Source organism: Phacochoerus africanus, chromosome 10, assembly GCF_016906955.1.
Source record: "Phacochoerus africanus isolate WHEZ1 chromosome 10, ROS_Pafr_v1, whole genome shotgun sequence".
In the NCBI taxonomy this organism is placed as follows: Eukaryota; Metazoa; Chordata; class Mammalia; order Artiodactyla; family Suidae; genus Phacochoerus; species Phacochoerus africanus.
This window is the reverse complement of record NC_062553.1, coordinates 55,439,721-55,458,539: the sequence shown is the minus strand read 5'-3', so window position 1 is coordinate 55,458,539 and position 18,819 is coordinate 55,439,721. Positions and strand designations below refer to the sequence as shown.

General features: G+C 40.8%; 1 protein-coding gene across 1 annotated transcript in view; it reads left to right on the top strand.

Annotated features, from left to right (window-relative positions):
* Positions 1 to 18,819, top strand: part of PPAT (phosphoribosyl pyrophosphate amidotransferase) — a 49,548-nt gene that overhangs the window by 20,172 nt on the left and 10,557 nt on the right. Inside the window, exons 2-3 of the mRNA XM_047798513.1 lie at positions 12,972 to 13,038; positions 17,037 to 17,243. Coding sequence (XP_047654469.1) covers positions 12,972 to 13,038; positions 17,037 to 17,243 — 274 coding nt within the window. The remainder of the gene's footprint in view (positions 1 to 12,971; positions 13,039 to 17,036; positions 17,244 to 18,819) is intronic.

Sequence of the window (18,819 nt, the reverse complement as noted above, 5' to 3'; positions counted from 1 at the left end):
CCATATGCCACAGATGTGGCCTTAAAAAGAAAAAAAAAAATCATCCTTGACCTCCTTATGGATTTGATAGTATTACCTTTCCAATATAAAATTCTGTTTTTTGGAGTTTCCATTGTGGCGCAGCAGAAAAGAATCCAACTAGGAACCATGAGGTTGCAGGTTTGATCCCTGGCCTCACTCAGTGGGTAAAGGATCTGGTGATGTTGTGAGCTGTGGGGCAGGTCGCAGACATGGCTTGGATCCCACATTGCTGTGGCTGTGTCATAGGCTGACAGCTGTAGCTCCGATTTGACCGCTAGACTGGGAACCTCCATAGGCCACGGGTGCGGCCCTAAAAAAAGGCAAAAAAATAAAATTCTGTTTTTCTTTTCTTTTATTTATTTATTTATTTATTTTTGTCTTTTTCCCGCAGCATATGGAGGGTCCCAGGCTAGGAGTCTAATCAGAGCTGTAGCCACCGGCCTACGCCAGAGCCACAGCAACACCGTATCTGAGCTGCGTCTGCGACCTACACCACACCTCACGGCAACACCGGATCGTTAACCCACTGAGCAAGGGCAGGGACCGAACCCGCAACCTCATGGTTCCTAGTCAGATTCGTTAACCACTGCGCCACGACGGAAACTCCAAAATTCTGTTTTTCTTAGAACACAGGAATGCTGAGGTCATATACTCATTAAATATTAAACACCTATGATGTGTAATTTTGGCCGTTAGTTTCCTTACTATGTTTAAAGAATAAAGATTGGAAATTTGAGGGCTAATGCTTCCAGGCAATTTACATTTTGTTAAAGAAATCATTTGTTTTAGAAATGATTTTTTTTAGTATAGGTTGGTTAAAAAAAAAAAGAGGGAAACATAAATGCATCCTAAATGTTTTCTATCAGGAAAAAATCATCCATTTTTTCAGATTTGAAACTAGTCTTACTTTCCAGTTGGAAATTGGGTCAGTTTCAGAATGTTGGTGGCCCACCTTTCTCTGCCTACCTAGCTCCAGTGGTCTGACGTGAGAAGCCAAAAGAGAGCATTTCCTGGGATGTCTTCCTTGTCCACTGATGTGACTGTCATTTTGCCTGAAAAGAGAATTCCTTTTAGAAATAAGTACCAAGGAAAGTTAAAATTGGATTAGTAACTGATCATGCTAATAGTTTGAGCTGAATTTGATCATATCCATGAAGGATTATCAATTTAAGATAGATACTTTTCATAATCAAGTGGTATAATATAGTTTAAATGTTTGTATATCTAAAGGGTAATCTAATTTCTCCCATACCATTGACATTTTGAACTTCCACTAGAATTGTTTGTCAAGTTTATAAGTTTCTAGAGATGGTTTTAGTTAGTTTTCAAATTAAATTACTTTTTTTTTTTTCTTGCGGGGGGCCACACCTGGGACATGCAAAGTTCCGAGGCCAGAGATCAAACCCACATCACAGCAGTGACCTGAGGCACAGCAGTGAGAACCCTGGATCCTTACCTATGGAGCCACTGCAGGCTCCCTGAATTACATTTATAAATGAAGTATTTTCTTTATTTTTGTATTTATGTGCTTCAACACAGTAGACACTTTAGGAGTTTCCGTTGTAGCTCAGTGGAAACAAATCTGACAAGTATCCATGAGGATGTGGATTCCATCCCTGGCCTCAGTCAGTGGGTTAAGGATCTGGCATTGCCGTGAGCAGTGGTGTAGGTCACAGATGTGGCTCGGATCCCAAGTTGCTGTGACTGTGGTGTAGGCCGGCAGCTGCAGCTCTAAGTAGACCCCTAGTCTGGGAACCTCCATATGCTGTGGGTGCGGACCTAAAAAGACAAAAAAGAGGAAAAAAAAAGAAAGTAGCAGGCACTTTAAGTAATACTGGTAATGTGAAAGAGAACTCCTGCAATGAGATAATCAGAAAGTCTTGTTTTATTGGCACATATAGTCAAATAGCTAAGAGTCTCTATGTATCTTCTTATGTAATTAGTTGATGGATAAATATTAAACTTTCCAGAAGTTAATTTGTTTTACTTAAATGGACCAAGGAATATATATATCATTTAAAAGAATCAGGAAGACATTTAAAAGAAAAATGAAGACATTCTTCCCTGATCTCCTTATATAAATTTCATATATGTTTTTCTAATTTTGTCTTACTGGGTAACAGAAATCATTATAGGAGTTCCTGTTGTGGTTCATCAGGTTAAGAACCCAGCTAATATCCATGAGGATATGGGTTTGATCCCTGGCTTTGCCCATTGGGTTAAGGATCTGGCATTGCCATGAGCTGCGGTATAGGTAACATATGTGTATCTGATCTGGCATGGCTGTGGCTGTGGTGTAGGCCAGAGGCTGCAGCTCCGATTCAACCTTCTAGCCTGGGAACCTCCGTATTTCACAGGTGCAGCCCTAAAAAGGAAAAAAAGAAAAAAAAAGCATTGTATTTTACATTAGGAGACAAATATTAGGTATGATTTTCATGGCATAAACATTCATTTAAAATCACTGTTCACTATAATTACGAGGTATTCCATTAAAGCATAAGAAAAGGCATGTCATTTATCATCTTAAAGATCATACTGGGGATTCTTATATTACTAGAGAAAAATAAAAGAGTATTTTCAAATGGCACACTTAGAGAAGTTTAAAACTCAGTAACAACTGTCAAATTTTTAATCAAGTTTAAAAAGTAGGAGTTCCCGTCGTGGCACAGTGGTTAACGAATCCGACTAGGAACCATGAGGTTGCGGGTTCGGTCCCTGCCCTTGCTCAGTGGGTTCACGATCCGGCGTTGCCGTGAGCTGTGGTGTAGGTTGCAGACACGGCTCGGATCCCGCGTTGCTGTGGCTCTGGCTTAGGCTGGCGGCCACAGCTCTGATTAGACCCCTAGCCTGGGAACCTCCATATGCCGCAGGGGCGGCCCAAGAAATAGCAAAAAAGACAAAAAAAAAAAAAAAGTTTAAAAAGTATTTGGGAGTTCCCAATCCTGTGAAATTAGATTGTTATGATCATTATACAACTACAGATGTGATAAATTCATTTGAGTAATTAAAAAAAAAGAAGTAATAGCATCAGTAACAACTAAATTAATGTTTCGTTCCTTACAAATATGTTCATACATATGTATTCATGGTTTTTCATATATATACAATTAAAATGATATAATTGAGCATTCCTTTAATTTGTGAAATATTTTATAACAGAAAACAAAGAACCAATTCGTATCTGTCCTGCTGGAGTCTATACCAGATTACAACTGAATGTGTTTCTTTTTTAGTTATTTACAATAAAATAAACAAGCGAAAAACCAAAAGTGGAATCGTATTGAATATAAATTCAGTAGTATAGTTTTCATCTTTATAGAGTTGCCATCCCTAATCCTGTCTTCACTGATACAGTGTACCATGGGTCCTGTGTCTAGATTTCATTACCTACAATATTATTTTATATTGATATTACATTGTCTATGCCTTAAGCACTGCCTTATTTTCATGATATCCTGTTACTTACACCATTCTGTTTTTGAAAAACAGATTTTACCTCTGCATTTTAAACTACAATGTAATTTCTTTCACTTTGAATCATTTTATATTCTCTAGAAAATTCAATTAGCAGTTTGCTGTTCATATTATCATAATGTTACCAATATCTTTTTAAATATTAAATATGAATATATTAACTTTTTCAGTGACATAGATGTATTGTTTTAGATTGGATAAAAAGGAATGCATTTCCCAGAAGGCCTGAGATGGAAACTTTTTTTTTTTTGCCAAGTTTCAACTTGGCATTATATTGGCTGTTGATAAATTATATTAGAATCAAATAATCTCATTGATCAGTTTTTATGGGGGTCAGTGTAGTTTTGGATGATCTTTTCTACGTTTCTGGCTATGTGTGGAAAAACCTCCTTAGATATTTTTATAATGACAGCATGTAAATATGTCTAAGCCATCCATATTCAACTAAATATATTTTTTGCCTCAGTTTGGCACTTATAATGTATACTTTATCTACAGTTAATACTTAGTTATCTATTTTGGTTAATAGACTGTATGCTTATCAGTAATGACTGTCTTATTTAACTTTGTAGCTTCACCAAAAGCAGCAGTGTTCTTTCATGTAATGCCCAATAGATGCAAGCTATTTTTAATTAAGTTTGCTGAATGATCTCAGCAGTAAACAAATGTAAATTGCAACTGTATCCAAATGTATATAGTGTTTGTAAAGCACTACAAAAAGGACAGAGTATCAAGTATATTACAAGTGATTTCAGGCAGATCTAAAAGAAGCAAGGAGGCAGGAATGTCTGAAAGTATCTATCCAAAGGCAAACAGCCAGGAAGTAGTTAAATCACCCATGTTCCAGGGGTATGTAGAAATAATAAGTATTTCTGGAGACTTAAGAGTTGCTAATCAAAAAAAATGGCACAGATTAGAATTTAAATGCTATATGTCTTAATAAATATTTACATATAGTATCAGCTGCTTTAGGATTTATAAAATATTAAACTTTAAAGAATAATCACATCTCAGAACTACTCACTCAGCTAAGGTTGGTTAGATATCCTAAACCGTCTAAAACTGGGGAAGATGATAGGAAGAATATCAACAGCATATACAGTAACATATTTTTGGTCGTAAATAATTTTTCATTTATAAATTCAATGTATAACTGTAAGTTTATCATTTCAAAATGCTTTTCTGCACCAATATATTTGGTTAGACATTTTTAAAAGAAGATACAGTCCAAACACAAAATGTAACTTACCTTGGACATACAAAATCTATGGATTCCATGTATATTATTCTGCTTACATAAGCCTTCGTGATTTGTGTGTTTATACACCAGTGACTATGAAACTATGTTTTTAGTGTGCTGCAGGGATTTCAAGGTTCCTACCAAGATTTAAAACTTTGCTATTCCTAAATTAATCTTTTTCTTTATGGAAACACTCCGTAGTATGTAGTTCACAGTGCTTTTAGAGTAACTGCCCTAATGAAAGAAATAATGGTCCAGTGGGAAACTTTGTATATAAACATCATGATATGTATAATTTTTTTTTTGTCTTTTTGTTGTTGTTGTTATTGTTGTTGTTGCTATTTCTTGGGCCGCTCCCGCGGCATATGGAGGTTCCCAGGCTAGGGGTTGAATCGGAGCTGTAGCCACCCGCCTACGCCAGAGCCACAGCAACGCGGGATCCGAGCCGCGTCTGCAACCTACACCACAGCTCACGGCAACGCCGGATCGTTAACCCACTGAGCAAGGGCAGGGACCGAACCCGCAACCTCATCGTTCCTAGTCGGATTCATTAACCACTGCGCCACGACGGGAACTCCATGATATGTATAATTAATTCATGGTTATCCTTGAATGGGTAATAGCAATTGAGGATTGTCTTAGACTTTAAAAAAAACAAACAAAAAAAAGTATTTGGGAGTTCCCGTCGTGGCACGGTGGTTAACGAATCTAACTAGGAAACATGAGGTTTCGTGTTCGATCCCTGGCCTTGTTCAGTGGGTTGAGGATCTGGCATTGCTGTGAGCTGTGGTGTAGGTTGCAGACTTGGCTCGGATCCTAGCGTTGCTGTGGCTCTGGCGTAGGCTGGTGGCTATAACTCTGATTAGATCCCTAGCCTGGGAACCTCCATATGCCACAGGAGTGGCCCTAGAAAAGGCAAAAAGACAAAAAAATAAAATAAAAATAAAAAGTATTTGAGGCTAAATTACAGTTAGGGAATGTTTTGGATTTAGTTGGAAATATGGAAAATAAAAACCTAAAGTTATATAAGAATTCTCTTTAGAGAGAAGAATGAAGGATACTGATATGCCCAGGTCATTTAACCCCAGAAGTTTATGAGACCAATACGGAAAGTTAAGGCTGCTGTATTACCCGCTTTAGGACCCGCTTTTTGTTTGCTGTTGAAATGGTCCTCCTGGAGCTGAATGTGAGAGGAGGGGGCTCTCTCCCCAACTTATTCAAGGGATTTTTTTTTTTTTTAATCATTCCTGGCATGAATGCAGGAGCCCCATACTCTGAAGATTTTATTTTATTTATTTTTTTAGGGCTACACCTGCAGCATATGGAGGTTCCCGGGCTAGGGGTCAAATTGTAGTTATAGCTGCCGACCTACACCACAGCCACAGCAACATGGTATCTGAGTCACATCTGTGACCTACACTACAGCTCATGGCAACACCAGATCCTTAACCCACTGAGTGAGGCCAGGGATTGAACCCGCAACTTCATGGTTCCCAGTCAGATTCGTTTTCGCTGTGCTACAACGGAAATTCCACTCTGGAGATTTTAAACTGAAACTCTGAAATCATTACTCCTGATGTGTTTGTATAAAGACAGGGGAGGGAAATAGAGGGGAAACTTGGCCACTGCAGGACTGTGATTCGGCGGCGGCGGCGGCGGCAGCAGCAGCGCCAGAGGTATTCTGAAACTTAAGATGATAAAGTTTCCAGAACCTGAAGCCTCTTTGAGTGTGTATTTAGGTCCTTTGCCAACTCTCAGTCAGGCCACCTGCTACCTCACAGAGGGCCCAGATCCTCTGTCCTTACTAAGCGCGTGGAGAGGTTGATGCCAGCAGTGGAAAAGGCGCAGTCCTTTCTCTCCCTTCACTTTACCTTATACCAATAAAAGGCTTGCTGGTTCCACCACAAGAAAACCAGAAGACATTATAAATGAATCATGCCTGGAGAAAAGAGGGCTTTCTCAGGCTTAGAAAAGAGACTATTTGATTATGTCAAAACTTCTGACCTCTGTGGATCAAAAGGAAAAGGCCAAAATTGGAAGGCCAGAGAGGTCATAGAAACTTTTCTGAGACCTCCATTGACATGCACAATTTGTAAAGTAGAATAAATGTGTAGGAAATGTTCTACAACACTAGTAATTAAGTGCAAAGGAAAAAAATTATTGATTGCATGCATCATTGTCTGCATGATTTATTTATTATATTAGCATAGTCCATTTTTAAAGGAGCAAAGTCTCTTCACCCTCACCTTGTAATCTTGCATGTCAGGGTTCACTCATCGTTAGTGAAGTACAGTTCTTTTGGAAAGCAGTTATTTTAGCAATGTTTCAAAGTAATCATATCCCCCTTGACCAGAAATTGAACTGTTTGTTTGTTTTTGACCATGGGGAAATTTCCACACCACAGCCGTGACCTGTGCCGCTACAGTGACAACACCAGGTCCTTAACCCACTGTGCCACAAGGGAACTCCCAGATATTGAACTTACTGTAGTCTGTCCTAATGTAATAATGTTAAGTATGGACAGAAGATAACTGACTGTAGCACCTGTTATACAAGAGGCTAAGACCTAAGCTCCGATATATGCACTCAGGTAAATATTATGGCATATATAAGTGACATTTAACCCTATATTATGATTAATTGTGGTATAATTTAATTATTTTTAATGTAAACAAAATGCTAATGTTTCTGTTATTTTACTAAAAAACAAACAACCAGCCAGTGGCCTTGTGCAGGATATGTGAGAAGGGAGGCCAGTTAAGAGGTTATCTTCACAGTCCGTGAGGGAGACGTGGGAGTCCTGGGTGGTGGGAGTAAGAATGGGGCAGAGATGAATCATGTCAGCAGATTTTTTTAAATGACTTAGTGACTGACAAAATCAAGGATATCTCAAACATTTCTATTTAAGTGGCTGGAAATAAATGATAAATTTATAGGAGGATCAGTTTTGACTGGGAAGGTGAAAGTTTGATATTAGAACTGGAAGTTTGAGGTACCTGTCCAAACACGGTTAAGTCGTATCACGGGCCCTCTGCTCACGAACGGGGTTTGTAGCCATGGAGCAGCTGACAGGGCCAGAGGGTTCCCGTTGGGAACTGTAGCTACTTAACGTCACCACCTCTTCGTGATACCAGCCTTTGCTGAAGTCAAGTGATTCATTCATCGTTAATCACTATTTAAAGCATTTAGGTGGTGAAGAGTGCTGAGTGATTAACTGAATGAAACAATGGAATTATGGTTTAACTTAGCAGCAACTGCAAAGCTCTCTCAGAATTTGGTATAGTGTCAGACATGCAAAGGGAGTGAGTGGGTGGATTTTTTACTAAAGGATTTCCTGATCGAGCTTTAAACTTGATGTTCAGACAACCCAGGTCGACCCACCTGTACTCTCTGTGAACTCTGACCCCCTTCTCATCGGGTACCTTTCTTAGACCACAGGCCAATTCTCTTGGTTGCACTTATTCCCAGTTCTCTCCTCTCTGAGGTACATCAGTGAGAGCATTCACTGAGTGCCTGGAGCATGAGGTACACAGACAATAGGTATCACAGATTTGGGATTGGAAAACTCTGCCTTTTAAAATAGCAATTGTAGGAGTTCTTGTCATGGCTCAGTGGTTAACGAATCTGACTAGGAACGGTGAGGTTGCAGGTTCGATCCGTGGCCTTGCTCAGTGAGGTAAGGATCCCACGTTGCCGTGAGCTGTGGTGTAGGCCGGTGGCTACAGCTCTGATTAGACCCCTTGCCTGGGAACCTCCATATGCTGTGGGAGCGGCCCTAGAAAAGGCCAAAAGACCAAAAAAAAAAAAAAAAAAAGCAATTGTAAGATTTTGGCTGTGAGAGAAATCTCATTACTGCCATTGATTTTTCCAGTTTGCCTCATGATGCATTTGGCTTCCACAGACAGTGAGCAAATTCTGTATAGTGTTGGCATTAACAACACAGTAGGTCAAGAACCTTGTTTTAATAATGTCACTTTGCAGGAGTTCCCAGTGTGGCTCAGCGGAAACAAATCTGACTAGTATCCATGAGGACACAGGTTCAATCCCTGGCTCCCCCGCTCAGTGGTTTAAGGATCCAGCATTGCCATGAGCTGTGATGTAGGCCAGCAGCTACAGCGTGATTCAACCTCTAGCCTGGGAACCCCTATTTGCCTTGGGTGTGGCCCTAAAAAGCCAAAAAAAAAAAAAAGAAAAGAAAAAAAAGAATAATATTGCTTTGCAGATAATGTGTTTTTTTTACAAACTAAAGTTTTGTGGCAACTCTGTCAGGCAAGCCTGTCGGCACCATTTTTCCAACAGCTTTGCTCACTTTGGGTCTCTGTCACATTTTGGTAATTCTTGAGACTTTTCAAACTATTTCAGTGTGTTTTGTTGATCTGTGGTCAGTGGTGTTAGAATTACAACTCAGTGAAAGCTCAGATGACAGCTTTTTTTTTTAGCAATGACGCATTCTATACATTGTTTTTTTTTTAAGACATAATGTCACTGCATAGTCAACAGACTACCGTGTAGTGTAAACATAACTTTTTTATTTTTATTTTTTGTCCTTTTTAGGGCCACACCCGCGGCATATGGAGGTTCCCAGGCTAGGGGTCAAATTGGAGCTGCAGCTGCCAGCCTATACCACAGCCACAGCAACACAGGATCCTTAGCCTAGTGAGTAAGGCCAGGGATGGAACCCAAATCCTCACAGAAATTAGTCAGGTTCATTACTGCTGAGCCATGATGGGAACTTCTGTAAGCATAATTTCTATATGCACTAGGAAACGAAAAACTTTGTGACTCCTTTTATTGCGATATTTGCTTTATTGCTGAGGTCTAGAACCAAACCCACAATATCCTTGAGGTATGCCTATATTGAAATCATTTAATCATAAATTATTTGTCAAATCTGTTTCTCTTACTATTAAAATAGAGCTGTTTTTGCAAACAAGTAATGAAATTTTTTATCAGTTAATATTTTAGTGCTTTTATTTATAAACTTAGGAAAATGGGAACATTGATAGAGAGCAGAAAGTTCTGTCTAATTTGGCGTTATAAGAAAACAACAGTTGAGCAATATATGCATTTTTTTCCGTTACTCTTATCAAATTAAAACTCAGTATTTTCAGAACCCAACGCATTTTCTAAAAACTGTATCAGGAGCAGTTGACAGTAGCAGTTAAGTGTGATGTTAATGTGTTTATTCTATATTGACAGATTTTTTAAATGGTAGTGTTTAAACTTTTAGAAATTAATGTTTACCCTTGTGCAAAATAGCATATACATAACGGGTCAGTTGTTTTTCTCAACCATGATATTTCAGCCTGGACCCAGAAGTCTGGTTCTCTTACCGTTTGTTAGGTAGAAGCAAAGGAGGATACTTGTTCTCTTTACCTTTGGTGGCCTCTGGGACTATGCCTTGGCTCACCATTGCCAGGTACTTGCCATTTGCATCTTCCTCTGTTAATTGTGTGGCAGGTTCACCCTGCAGGACTGTATCCAAATCATGGAAGAACTTAAGAGTTTTAGACCTGTCTCCAGAGTTGTGGGCATGTTGAGCTGTTCTGTATTCATATTTGAGATTTTTGTACTTTGCCTGGCACTGTTTCCAGTCTCTGGACTCTTAGTGCTTTCAGCCTTTTGGCAATGTAGATAAATATTCCTTTATTTCTCAGGGTTCCGTAAAGTTGTTTGCATATGTTTTTTTCTCCCCAGACACTTAGCAAAGCTTTAACCTCTTCCTCTGTCCAGTGCTTCCCTGCTCCACTCTCCGTGTTGAAAGGGACCTGGAAATGATTCACTACTTCTAGCCAGGGTTTTGTTTCCTAGGAAGCCAGCAGGCTGGTGGTCACTAAGCTCTGGAGAGCTAGAAGAATCTAGTTTAACTGGTTCAAGCTGCCTGAGCAGGGGTAACTTGAGCAAGTGCCAAATGAGCAGGGGCTTTGTGATTTAAGAGGCCTGGACCTAAATGATTCCTAATGTTACTCATTTCTGCTTTAAAGGAAATATTACCATTAATACAGAAGGGAAGGAAAACCTTTTCTGAGTTAGTTTCTACTTTACTATATGGTCTTTTCTTTTTGGAAATGATTGGCAGAGATTCTTTCTGCCCTAAGTAAGGTTTATGGCCAACATTAGTTTTTTCCCACAATATGAATCACTTAATCTTCTAACATCAGTTAACTAAAGGACACATCCTTTCTCTAAATAAATAAATCCTAAAGTCACAGGTTATTTAGTCGTATAGGATGTATAGTATTATGCATGTCTGTTTTCGGCGTAATCGTTCATGGTTTTTTGTTTTATTTGGTTTTGGTTTTTGCTGCACCCATGGCAGAGAAGCTCCCAGGCTTCAGATGCTCCCAGGATGGCATCAGAGCTGCAGCTGCAACCTACACCAGATCCTTAACCTGCTTTACCACAGCAGGAACTCCTTTCATAGTATTTAATGCATTTTAGCAAAATCACTTCAATTTTAACTTTTTAGATTTTTTACTTTGTAAGTACATTGAGTAATAGTTTTTCTTGTCATTAAAATGCCTAAATAGGGAGTTCCTGCTGTGGCGCAATGGGAGCAGTGGTGTCTTGAGAGCACTGGGATGAGGGTTCCATCTCCAGCCCAGCACAGTGGGTTAAGGATCCCGGCATTGCTGCAGGTGTGGCATAGGCTGCAACTGCAGCTCAGATCTGATCCCTGGCCTGGGAACTCTGTATGCTGCAGCAAGGCCAAAAAAGAAAAATATATATATATGCCTAAATAATTGTAGTACATAATTTAGAAAAGATTCTTTTTAACAAATCTATGTATTAATTATTAATGTCTACGTATGTTTATGGTAAAGATTTACTTTTTATTTTTACCCATGTTCTTTGGAACAGAAATTTATTAATAAATATCCAGTATTTATAGCACTTGTTCAGAACTATGAAAAATTGCTGACTGGTTGGAACTTTTATCTTTTGAGTTTGCACTCCACATTAGTGCTGGATCGTCTGAGTCTTACGAATGTGTTCCCCAACCAGCTAGAAACCTAACTTCTGGCTTTCTTTGCATTGTCACCTAAAAATACTAACACAGGAGGAGTTCCCGTCGTGGCGCAGTGGTTAACGAATCCGACTAGGAACCATGAGGTTGCGGGTTCGGTCCCTGCCCTTGCTCAGTGGGTTAACGATCCGGCGTTGCCGTGAACTGTGGTGTAGGTTGCAGACGCGGCTCGGATCCTGCGTTGCTGTGGCTCTGGCGTAGGCCGGTGGCTACAGCTCCGACTGGACCCCTAGCCTGGGAACCTCCATATGCCACAGGAGCGGCCCAAGAAATAGCAACAACAACAACAACAACAAAAAAAAGACACACACACACAAAAAATACTAACGCAGGAAATGAGATGCAGAGTGCTCCATCAGCTTAGGGTTTTTTGAAGCAGCCTTTATTTTCTGATGACGAAAGTGATAGATTTTGTCAGAGAAAATTTGGAAAGTGCAAAAAGCAAAACAAAACAAAATAATGTTCATAACTTCAGTACTCACGACTAAGCAATTTAATTGCTTTTTATATGGGAATTATTATTTATATCTACATCCTCAACCTTATTTAGAGGCCACAGAACACAGAGGTTGGGCGCACAAGTTATGATATCAGATTGTATTCTAATCCCGGCTGTGCCACCATTCTCTGTGTGACATTGGACAAGATACTTCTGTTTCTTTAGTGTTGTCCTTAACCGTAACATGGGAATGGTCATCATGAGATTGTTTTGAGGAAGTTCCTGTCTTGGCTCAGCAGAAACGAATCCAACTAGGAACCATGAAGTTGCGGGTTTGATCCCTGTCCTTGCCCAGTGGGTTAAGGATCTGGCATTGCTGGAGCTATGGTGTAGGTTGGCGGCTACAGCTCCAATTCGACCCCCAGCCTGGGAACCTCCATGTGCCGTGGGTGCAGCCCTAAAAAGACAAAAAAAGACAAAAAAAAGGAAAAAAAAAGATTGTCTTGAAAGCCATATAAATTAAATCATTCGTGTAAAAGCTTAGGACACTGCCTGGCATATTAGTTAGGACTCAGATGGTCTCATCTGCTGCTGTTGCTAATCGTTGGCATTATCATTGTTGTGAGTGGAAATGGCACTAGTGCTAGGTGCATTTAATGTGTTGTCACACTGAGCTCATGGATGCTATTGAGAAAAGTACTTTTCAAAAAATTCATTAAGAACTTATCCATGGGGTAAACTTAACAGTTGAAACCTTTTTATATTCACAGGGGCCAGGAGAGTGCTGGTATTGTGACCAGTGATGGGAGTTCGATACCAACATTCAAAACACACAAGGTAAATTTACATATTAAAAATGTTAATTATAAAGATAAGGAGTATGTGGAAGTGAGGGAGGAGATTTAAATTAATTTGTATTTACATGTACGGTTGACCCTTGAACAAAGCTCATCAAGGACACTGACTTTCACGCAGTCCAATACCCACATCTATTTTTTTATTCCTCCAGAACTTAACTCCTAACAGCCTCCTGTTGATGGGGAACCTTACCAATAACATAAACAGCTGATTAACATGTATGTGTGTTATTTACTGCATTCTTAGAACAAAGGAATCTAGAGAAAAGAAAATAATGTTAAAATCATATGAGAAAATGCACTTACAGTACAGTACTGTATTGATATGTCTTTTTACAAGATGAATTGTCTTAGAACCTATGTTAATGCAATCTTAAATAATACAAAATACTATAGATGTTATACATATCCCTAACACTGACATCAAAAATGAAAAGATCATGTGAGAAAGAAGTTCATATTTACAGGTGTAGCAATTCATGCCTTGATAACAAGGAAGAAGCCGTTATGGTTGCCTGCATATTGATGAATGGACCACTTAAAAATATCACTCACGTTATGCCTGTATAAGGATGGGCTGTCCCGTTAATGCCAGCCTTGCCCAAGATCTTCTCCATGATGCTGCTTAGGCAGGGCGACAGTGGTGACACAAAAACGTCTCACACGCTGCTTGCCATAGTTATTAGATTTTCACACCAACACAGAAGTTCGTTAACTGGACGGTGTGATAATTATTCACTGTTAAGTGGAAATGGATTGTCACAAAGGGCCTCATGCTACTGATGCTCATGCCCATCAAGTAGGCTGAGGAGCACCAGTGGAAGTTACTGGGTACACCGTGACAAAAATACATCCCAACATCTGTCTTCCTTGCTTTTTCATTTCTCTAAAAATGTTCCTGTCCCATAACAATCCTTTCGCCATTTGCTTTCGTTTCAGTGCCCGTTGCATAGAAGGGCCCATCTTGTAAAAGAAGTCTAAAGCTGTCTTGAATCACCAGAACTTCTGCCGAATGTTGGTTTGTTTCCTAGTGCTGCTTCTTCTTTGTCCTCTTCCTCCTTGTCTGGCACTGGTTCCATCCAGTCCTCGTCTGTGACTTCCTCTAGCTCTTAAATTTCTCCAAGATCCCTGTATCTTCATTTTCTTTCCACCGAAGCCACAGTCTTTTTCATGATCTCCCTGATGGGCTTTGTCGTAAACCCTGTGAGGTCTTGCAGAGCATCTGGACAGTTTTCTCTAACAGGAGTTTATTTCAGGCTTGATGGCTCTTACAGCTTTCTCTCTAATGGTGGCCTCTTCAATGCTATAACTCTTACAGATTTTCATGCTGGGGGTTCCTTCCACGGCCTTGACAACCCTGTCTGTTGAGTTCCACGTGTCATGAGCCTAGAAGGTCCTATGATCCCCATACAGAGGCTGAATTAGAGATGTTCTGTTTGGTGGGATCAGACCACTTTGTCCCCTTGAGTTCAGCAGCATTGAACTCCTGAGGTTCTGGGCAGCCAGAGGCTTTTCATTGTTCAGTATCAGAAGAACTTTGCCAGGCAGTTCCTTACTGGCCGGGTACTTGCCAGCTTCAGGGATAAAGCATCAGTGGAACCCAGGAGGAGGGCTCTTGTGCAGGCCTTCTTGTTGTGCAACCGTGAATTAAAAGACTGGCAGCTGATGTCAATCTCTCCCTTCAAGGCTTAGGATGAGCAGCTTTCCACATAAGGGCAGGCTGATCCTAGAGCAAAACAGCAGAGGTAGCCCGTCCCTTCCTCCCTGGAGTCGTGATACTCACTTCACTTCCTTACTAATAAATGTGCTTTGTGGCATTTTTTTTTTCCCACCATAGGGCACTTTTGTCTACATTAAAAATCTGTTCAGGAGTTCCCATTGTGGCTCAGTAGTAATGAACTCAACTAGTATCCAGGAGGATGCAGGTTTAATCCCTGGCCTTGCTCAGTGGGTTAAGGATCCGGTGTTGCCATGAGCTGTGGTGTAGGCCGGCAGCTACAGCTCTGATTGGACCCCTAGCCCGGGAACCTCCCTATGCTGAGGGTGCAGCCCTAAAAAGACCAAAAAAAAAAAAACCTGTTCAGCCAAATATCCTTTCTCCTCCATGATTTTCATGGTGGTGTCAGGGAACTTAGTCTGCAGAAGTTGCTTCTCTTGGCATTTTTTGTCAGACCTCTTCCTAAAAGGATCAAACTGTCCTTTGCTGCATTAAATTCTCCAGCTTTAGATTCTCCGCCTTCCTTTTGCATTAAGTCATCATAAAATGACTTCACTTTTCCTCAAATCATATTAAGTAGGTGTGTCTTTCCTATAGCAATCCTGCGCCCACATAAAAGCTCCATTTTCAGTGTGAAATAAAAGTACACAGTTTTGTGCCCCAGTGCAGCTGCAGCGGGCTTCACGTATCGCCTTTGATTTTCACAGTGGTCCTTTTGCTGGATTCTTTATCTTGAGCTGGCAGCCGCTGCAGCTGTAGACCTCAGTCTACAGCCCACATCAAGCAGTCCAGCCTTTTCTTGTAAAGTTGTGACTTTTCTCTCCTTCCTGGGTGTACTTCCAGCGTCACTAGTGGCGAGTCCCATGGTGTTCCTGGGGTTTACAGTGTTATACTAAACATGAAGAAAAGCACTTAAGAACAGGGGGAGGCAGCTTTGTTCTGCAGTAAAGAGCTCGATGTAGACATGAATGGCTCATCCAAAGATGATCAGCGTCATGAAGAATTTTCAGTGGATGCTCACTACACTTGAGCTCCCCACAGTATTAACAGGGGTGGTTCCCAAATTGTTCCAGCAGTACAGTTCATTGTATGCATTTGTCATTTAATTCTGCACCTGTGTGTTTATGTTTCTCACAACTGCAAACAGCACCATTTACACTGTGTCTGTCGTGTGACTACATGATAACACTTTATGATAGGTTAGTACATGATAGTAGTGAATGATAAACTAGATTAGAATCTACATATATTTTATGCATTCATGACATATCCAACTTTTCTTAAGGTGTAGTTGATTTCCAATGTTGTGCCAATTTCTGCTGTACAGCACAGTGGCTCTGTCATACAAAGAGACACACCCAACTTAATTTTTTCAGTTACTCTAGACTACACAGTGCATCAGTTTTTTTAAATTGTTGCAAACCTCCACAAAAACGTTCCAGCATATTTGTTGAAAACAATCCATGAATAAGTGCACCCGTGCTGTTCAGGGGTCAATGCGGATACTCTGTGGGTCGGCTATTTCTATTTATCCAACTAGGGCACGTTTCTTTCCCAGTGATAATTTCCTGGACTGACTCAACAAGTCATTTAGTTGAATACTTTAATAGGCTTTGAATTTTAAATTAAATAATTTAATTTATTGTATCCGACAAGTTTTATTGCTTGGTAATCTGCTCAGGGTTTTTTTTTTTTCAAAAAGTATCTTCAGCACAAGCACTTCAGTATTGTGAACACATTAAATACCACTGAATTGTTGACTTTCAAATGCTTCATTTTACATTCTGTGAATTTCACCTTAAATGTATATTTTAAGGAGTTCCCATCATGGCGCAGTGGTTAACGAATCCGACTAGGAACCATGAGGTTGTGGGTTCGGTCCCTGCCCTTGTTCAGTGGGTTGACGATCCGGCATTGCCGTGAGCTGTGGTGTAGGTTGCAGACGTGGCTCGGATCCCGCGTTGCTGTGGCTCTGGCGTAGGCTAGTGGCTACAGCTCCGATTCGACCCCTAGCCTGGGAACCTCCATATGCTGCAGGAGCGGCCCAAAGAAATATCAAAAATACAAAAAAAAAAAATGTATATTTTAGTGCTTCGCACTTCTTGCAACTAGCTTAGTCCTTTTTTTCCCTAAAGGCTAGAAATCTGAGGCATAGAGAAACTAAGTGAATTGCATTTTCTAAATTGGGATTGTATGAGCTTATAAAAATGCTACTAGTGTTATTTTTTCCCTAAGATGAGCTTTTACTTTGACTTTGCAAGGGAATGGGTCTTGTAAATCACGTCTTTACTGAAGACAATTTGAAGAAATTATACACTTCAAACCTTGGCATTGGGCACACAAGGTACGCCACCACAGGAAACTGTGAATTAGAAAATTGCCAGCCCTTTGTTGTTGAGACGCTTCATGGGAAAATAGCTGTAGCGCATAATGGTGAATTGGTAAACGCTGCTCGTTTGAGGAAAAAGGTATGTTTTTATTGTACTTTCTTCATGGTTGTGATAAATTATGAAAAGAAGCTATTGGCAATCTTGATGAAATATAGTATCCTATTGTCGCAACCAGTTATCTAACTGCAAAGAACTGCTCTGTATTACCTGGAGTTGTTGTTATAGTCCCAAATTCGAAGCTGTTTCCCCTGAGTCTGGGGTGGGGAGGTTGCTGGCTCTGATTTTAAAATGCTCCTAGGAGTTCCCATTGTGACTCAGTGGTTAACGAATCCGACTAGGAACCATGAGGTTGCAGGTTCAATCCCTGGCCTTGCTCAGTGGGTTAAGGCTCCGGCATTGCCGTGAGCTGTGGTGTAGGTCACAGACACAGCTTGGATCCCACATTGCTGTGGCTCTGGCGTAGGCTGGCGGCTACAGCTCTGATTCTACTCCTAGCCTGGGGACCTCCATATGCCGCGGGAGCGGCCCAAGCAATGGCAAAAAGACAAAAAAAAATTAAAAAATAAGTAAATAAATAGAACTCTCCTAATATGTTTCTGATGCACTGCTTTGGACAAGAGATTTGGAAAATTGATTCAATTACCTCCCAGAATTTTGTCCTGCTCTCTTCTCAGGCTCTGGCATTGTCATTATAATACAGTTCTTTGGCTCCCAAATGAGAAAAAAATTTTCAAGAAGGTATAAATAGGAGTTCCTGCTGTGGTGCAATGGAATTGGTGGCGTTTTGGGAGCACTAGGACACAGGCTCCACCCCCGGCCTGGCACAGTGGGTTAAGGGTCCAGCATTGCCGCAGCTGTGGTTTAGGTTGCAACTGCAGCTCCAATCTGATCCCTAGCCTGGGAACTCCATGTGCCACTGGGCTGCCAATAAACAAACAAACAAAGTATAAATAGGAGTCCCCTTGTGGTGCAGCCCATTAAGGATCAGGTGTTGTTGCTGCAGTGGCTCTGATCACAGCTGTGGTGAGGGTTTGATCCCTCTCCTGGGAACTTAATATGCCACAGGCACAGCCAAAAAAAAAAAAAAAGTATAAATATGAAGTAGAAATTATTTTAAAAACTGATTAAGAGATAACCACCAAAAGTTCAGTTCCACTCGGAGCCCCCACCTCTGCCCATGGTCCTGTGTCATGATGATGGGGGGATGGACAGCCACCATCACCATCAGCAACAGACCTGGGTTGAGAGGGCCCCTGTGTGTGGGGGATGTGACCTGTTTGTCAGGAGTGTTGAGGGCTGAAAAAATTAGAACCAAATCCCAAACCCTTAGACTTCCCGTTGTGGTTCAATGGAAAGAAACCCAACTAGTATCCTTGAGGACCCGGGTTTAATCCCTGGCCTTGCTCAGTGGGTTAAGGATCCGTTGTTGCTGTGAGCTGTGCTATAGGTCACAGGTGCGGCTCAGATCTGGTGCAGCCCTAAAATGCCAAAGAACAAAAATCCCAATCCCTTGTGCCTTCCTCCTCCCCCCACCCATCCATTGCTGGTCTATATTCCTGCAAACTGAGTTCTCAGAGGCCCTCCCGAAGCCCTTCCCCCTGTTTGAAAAGCTTCAGAGACTCCGCCGCTCCAGCAGCATTCTGCATCCCCGCTG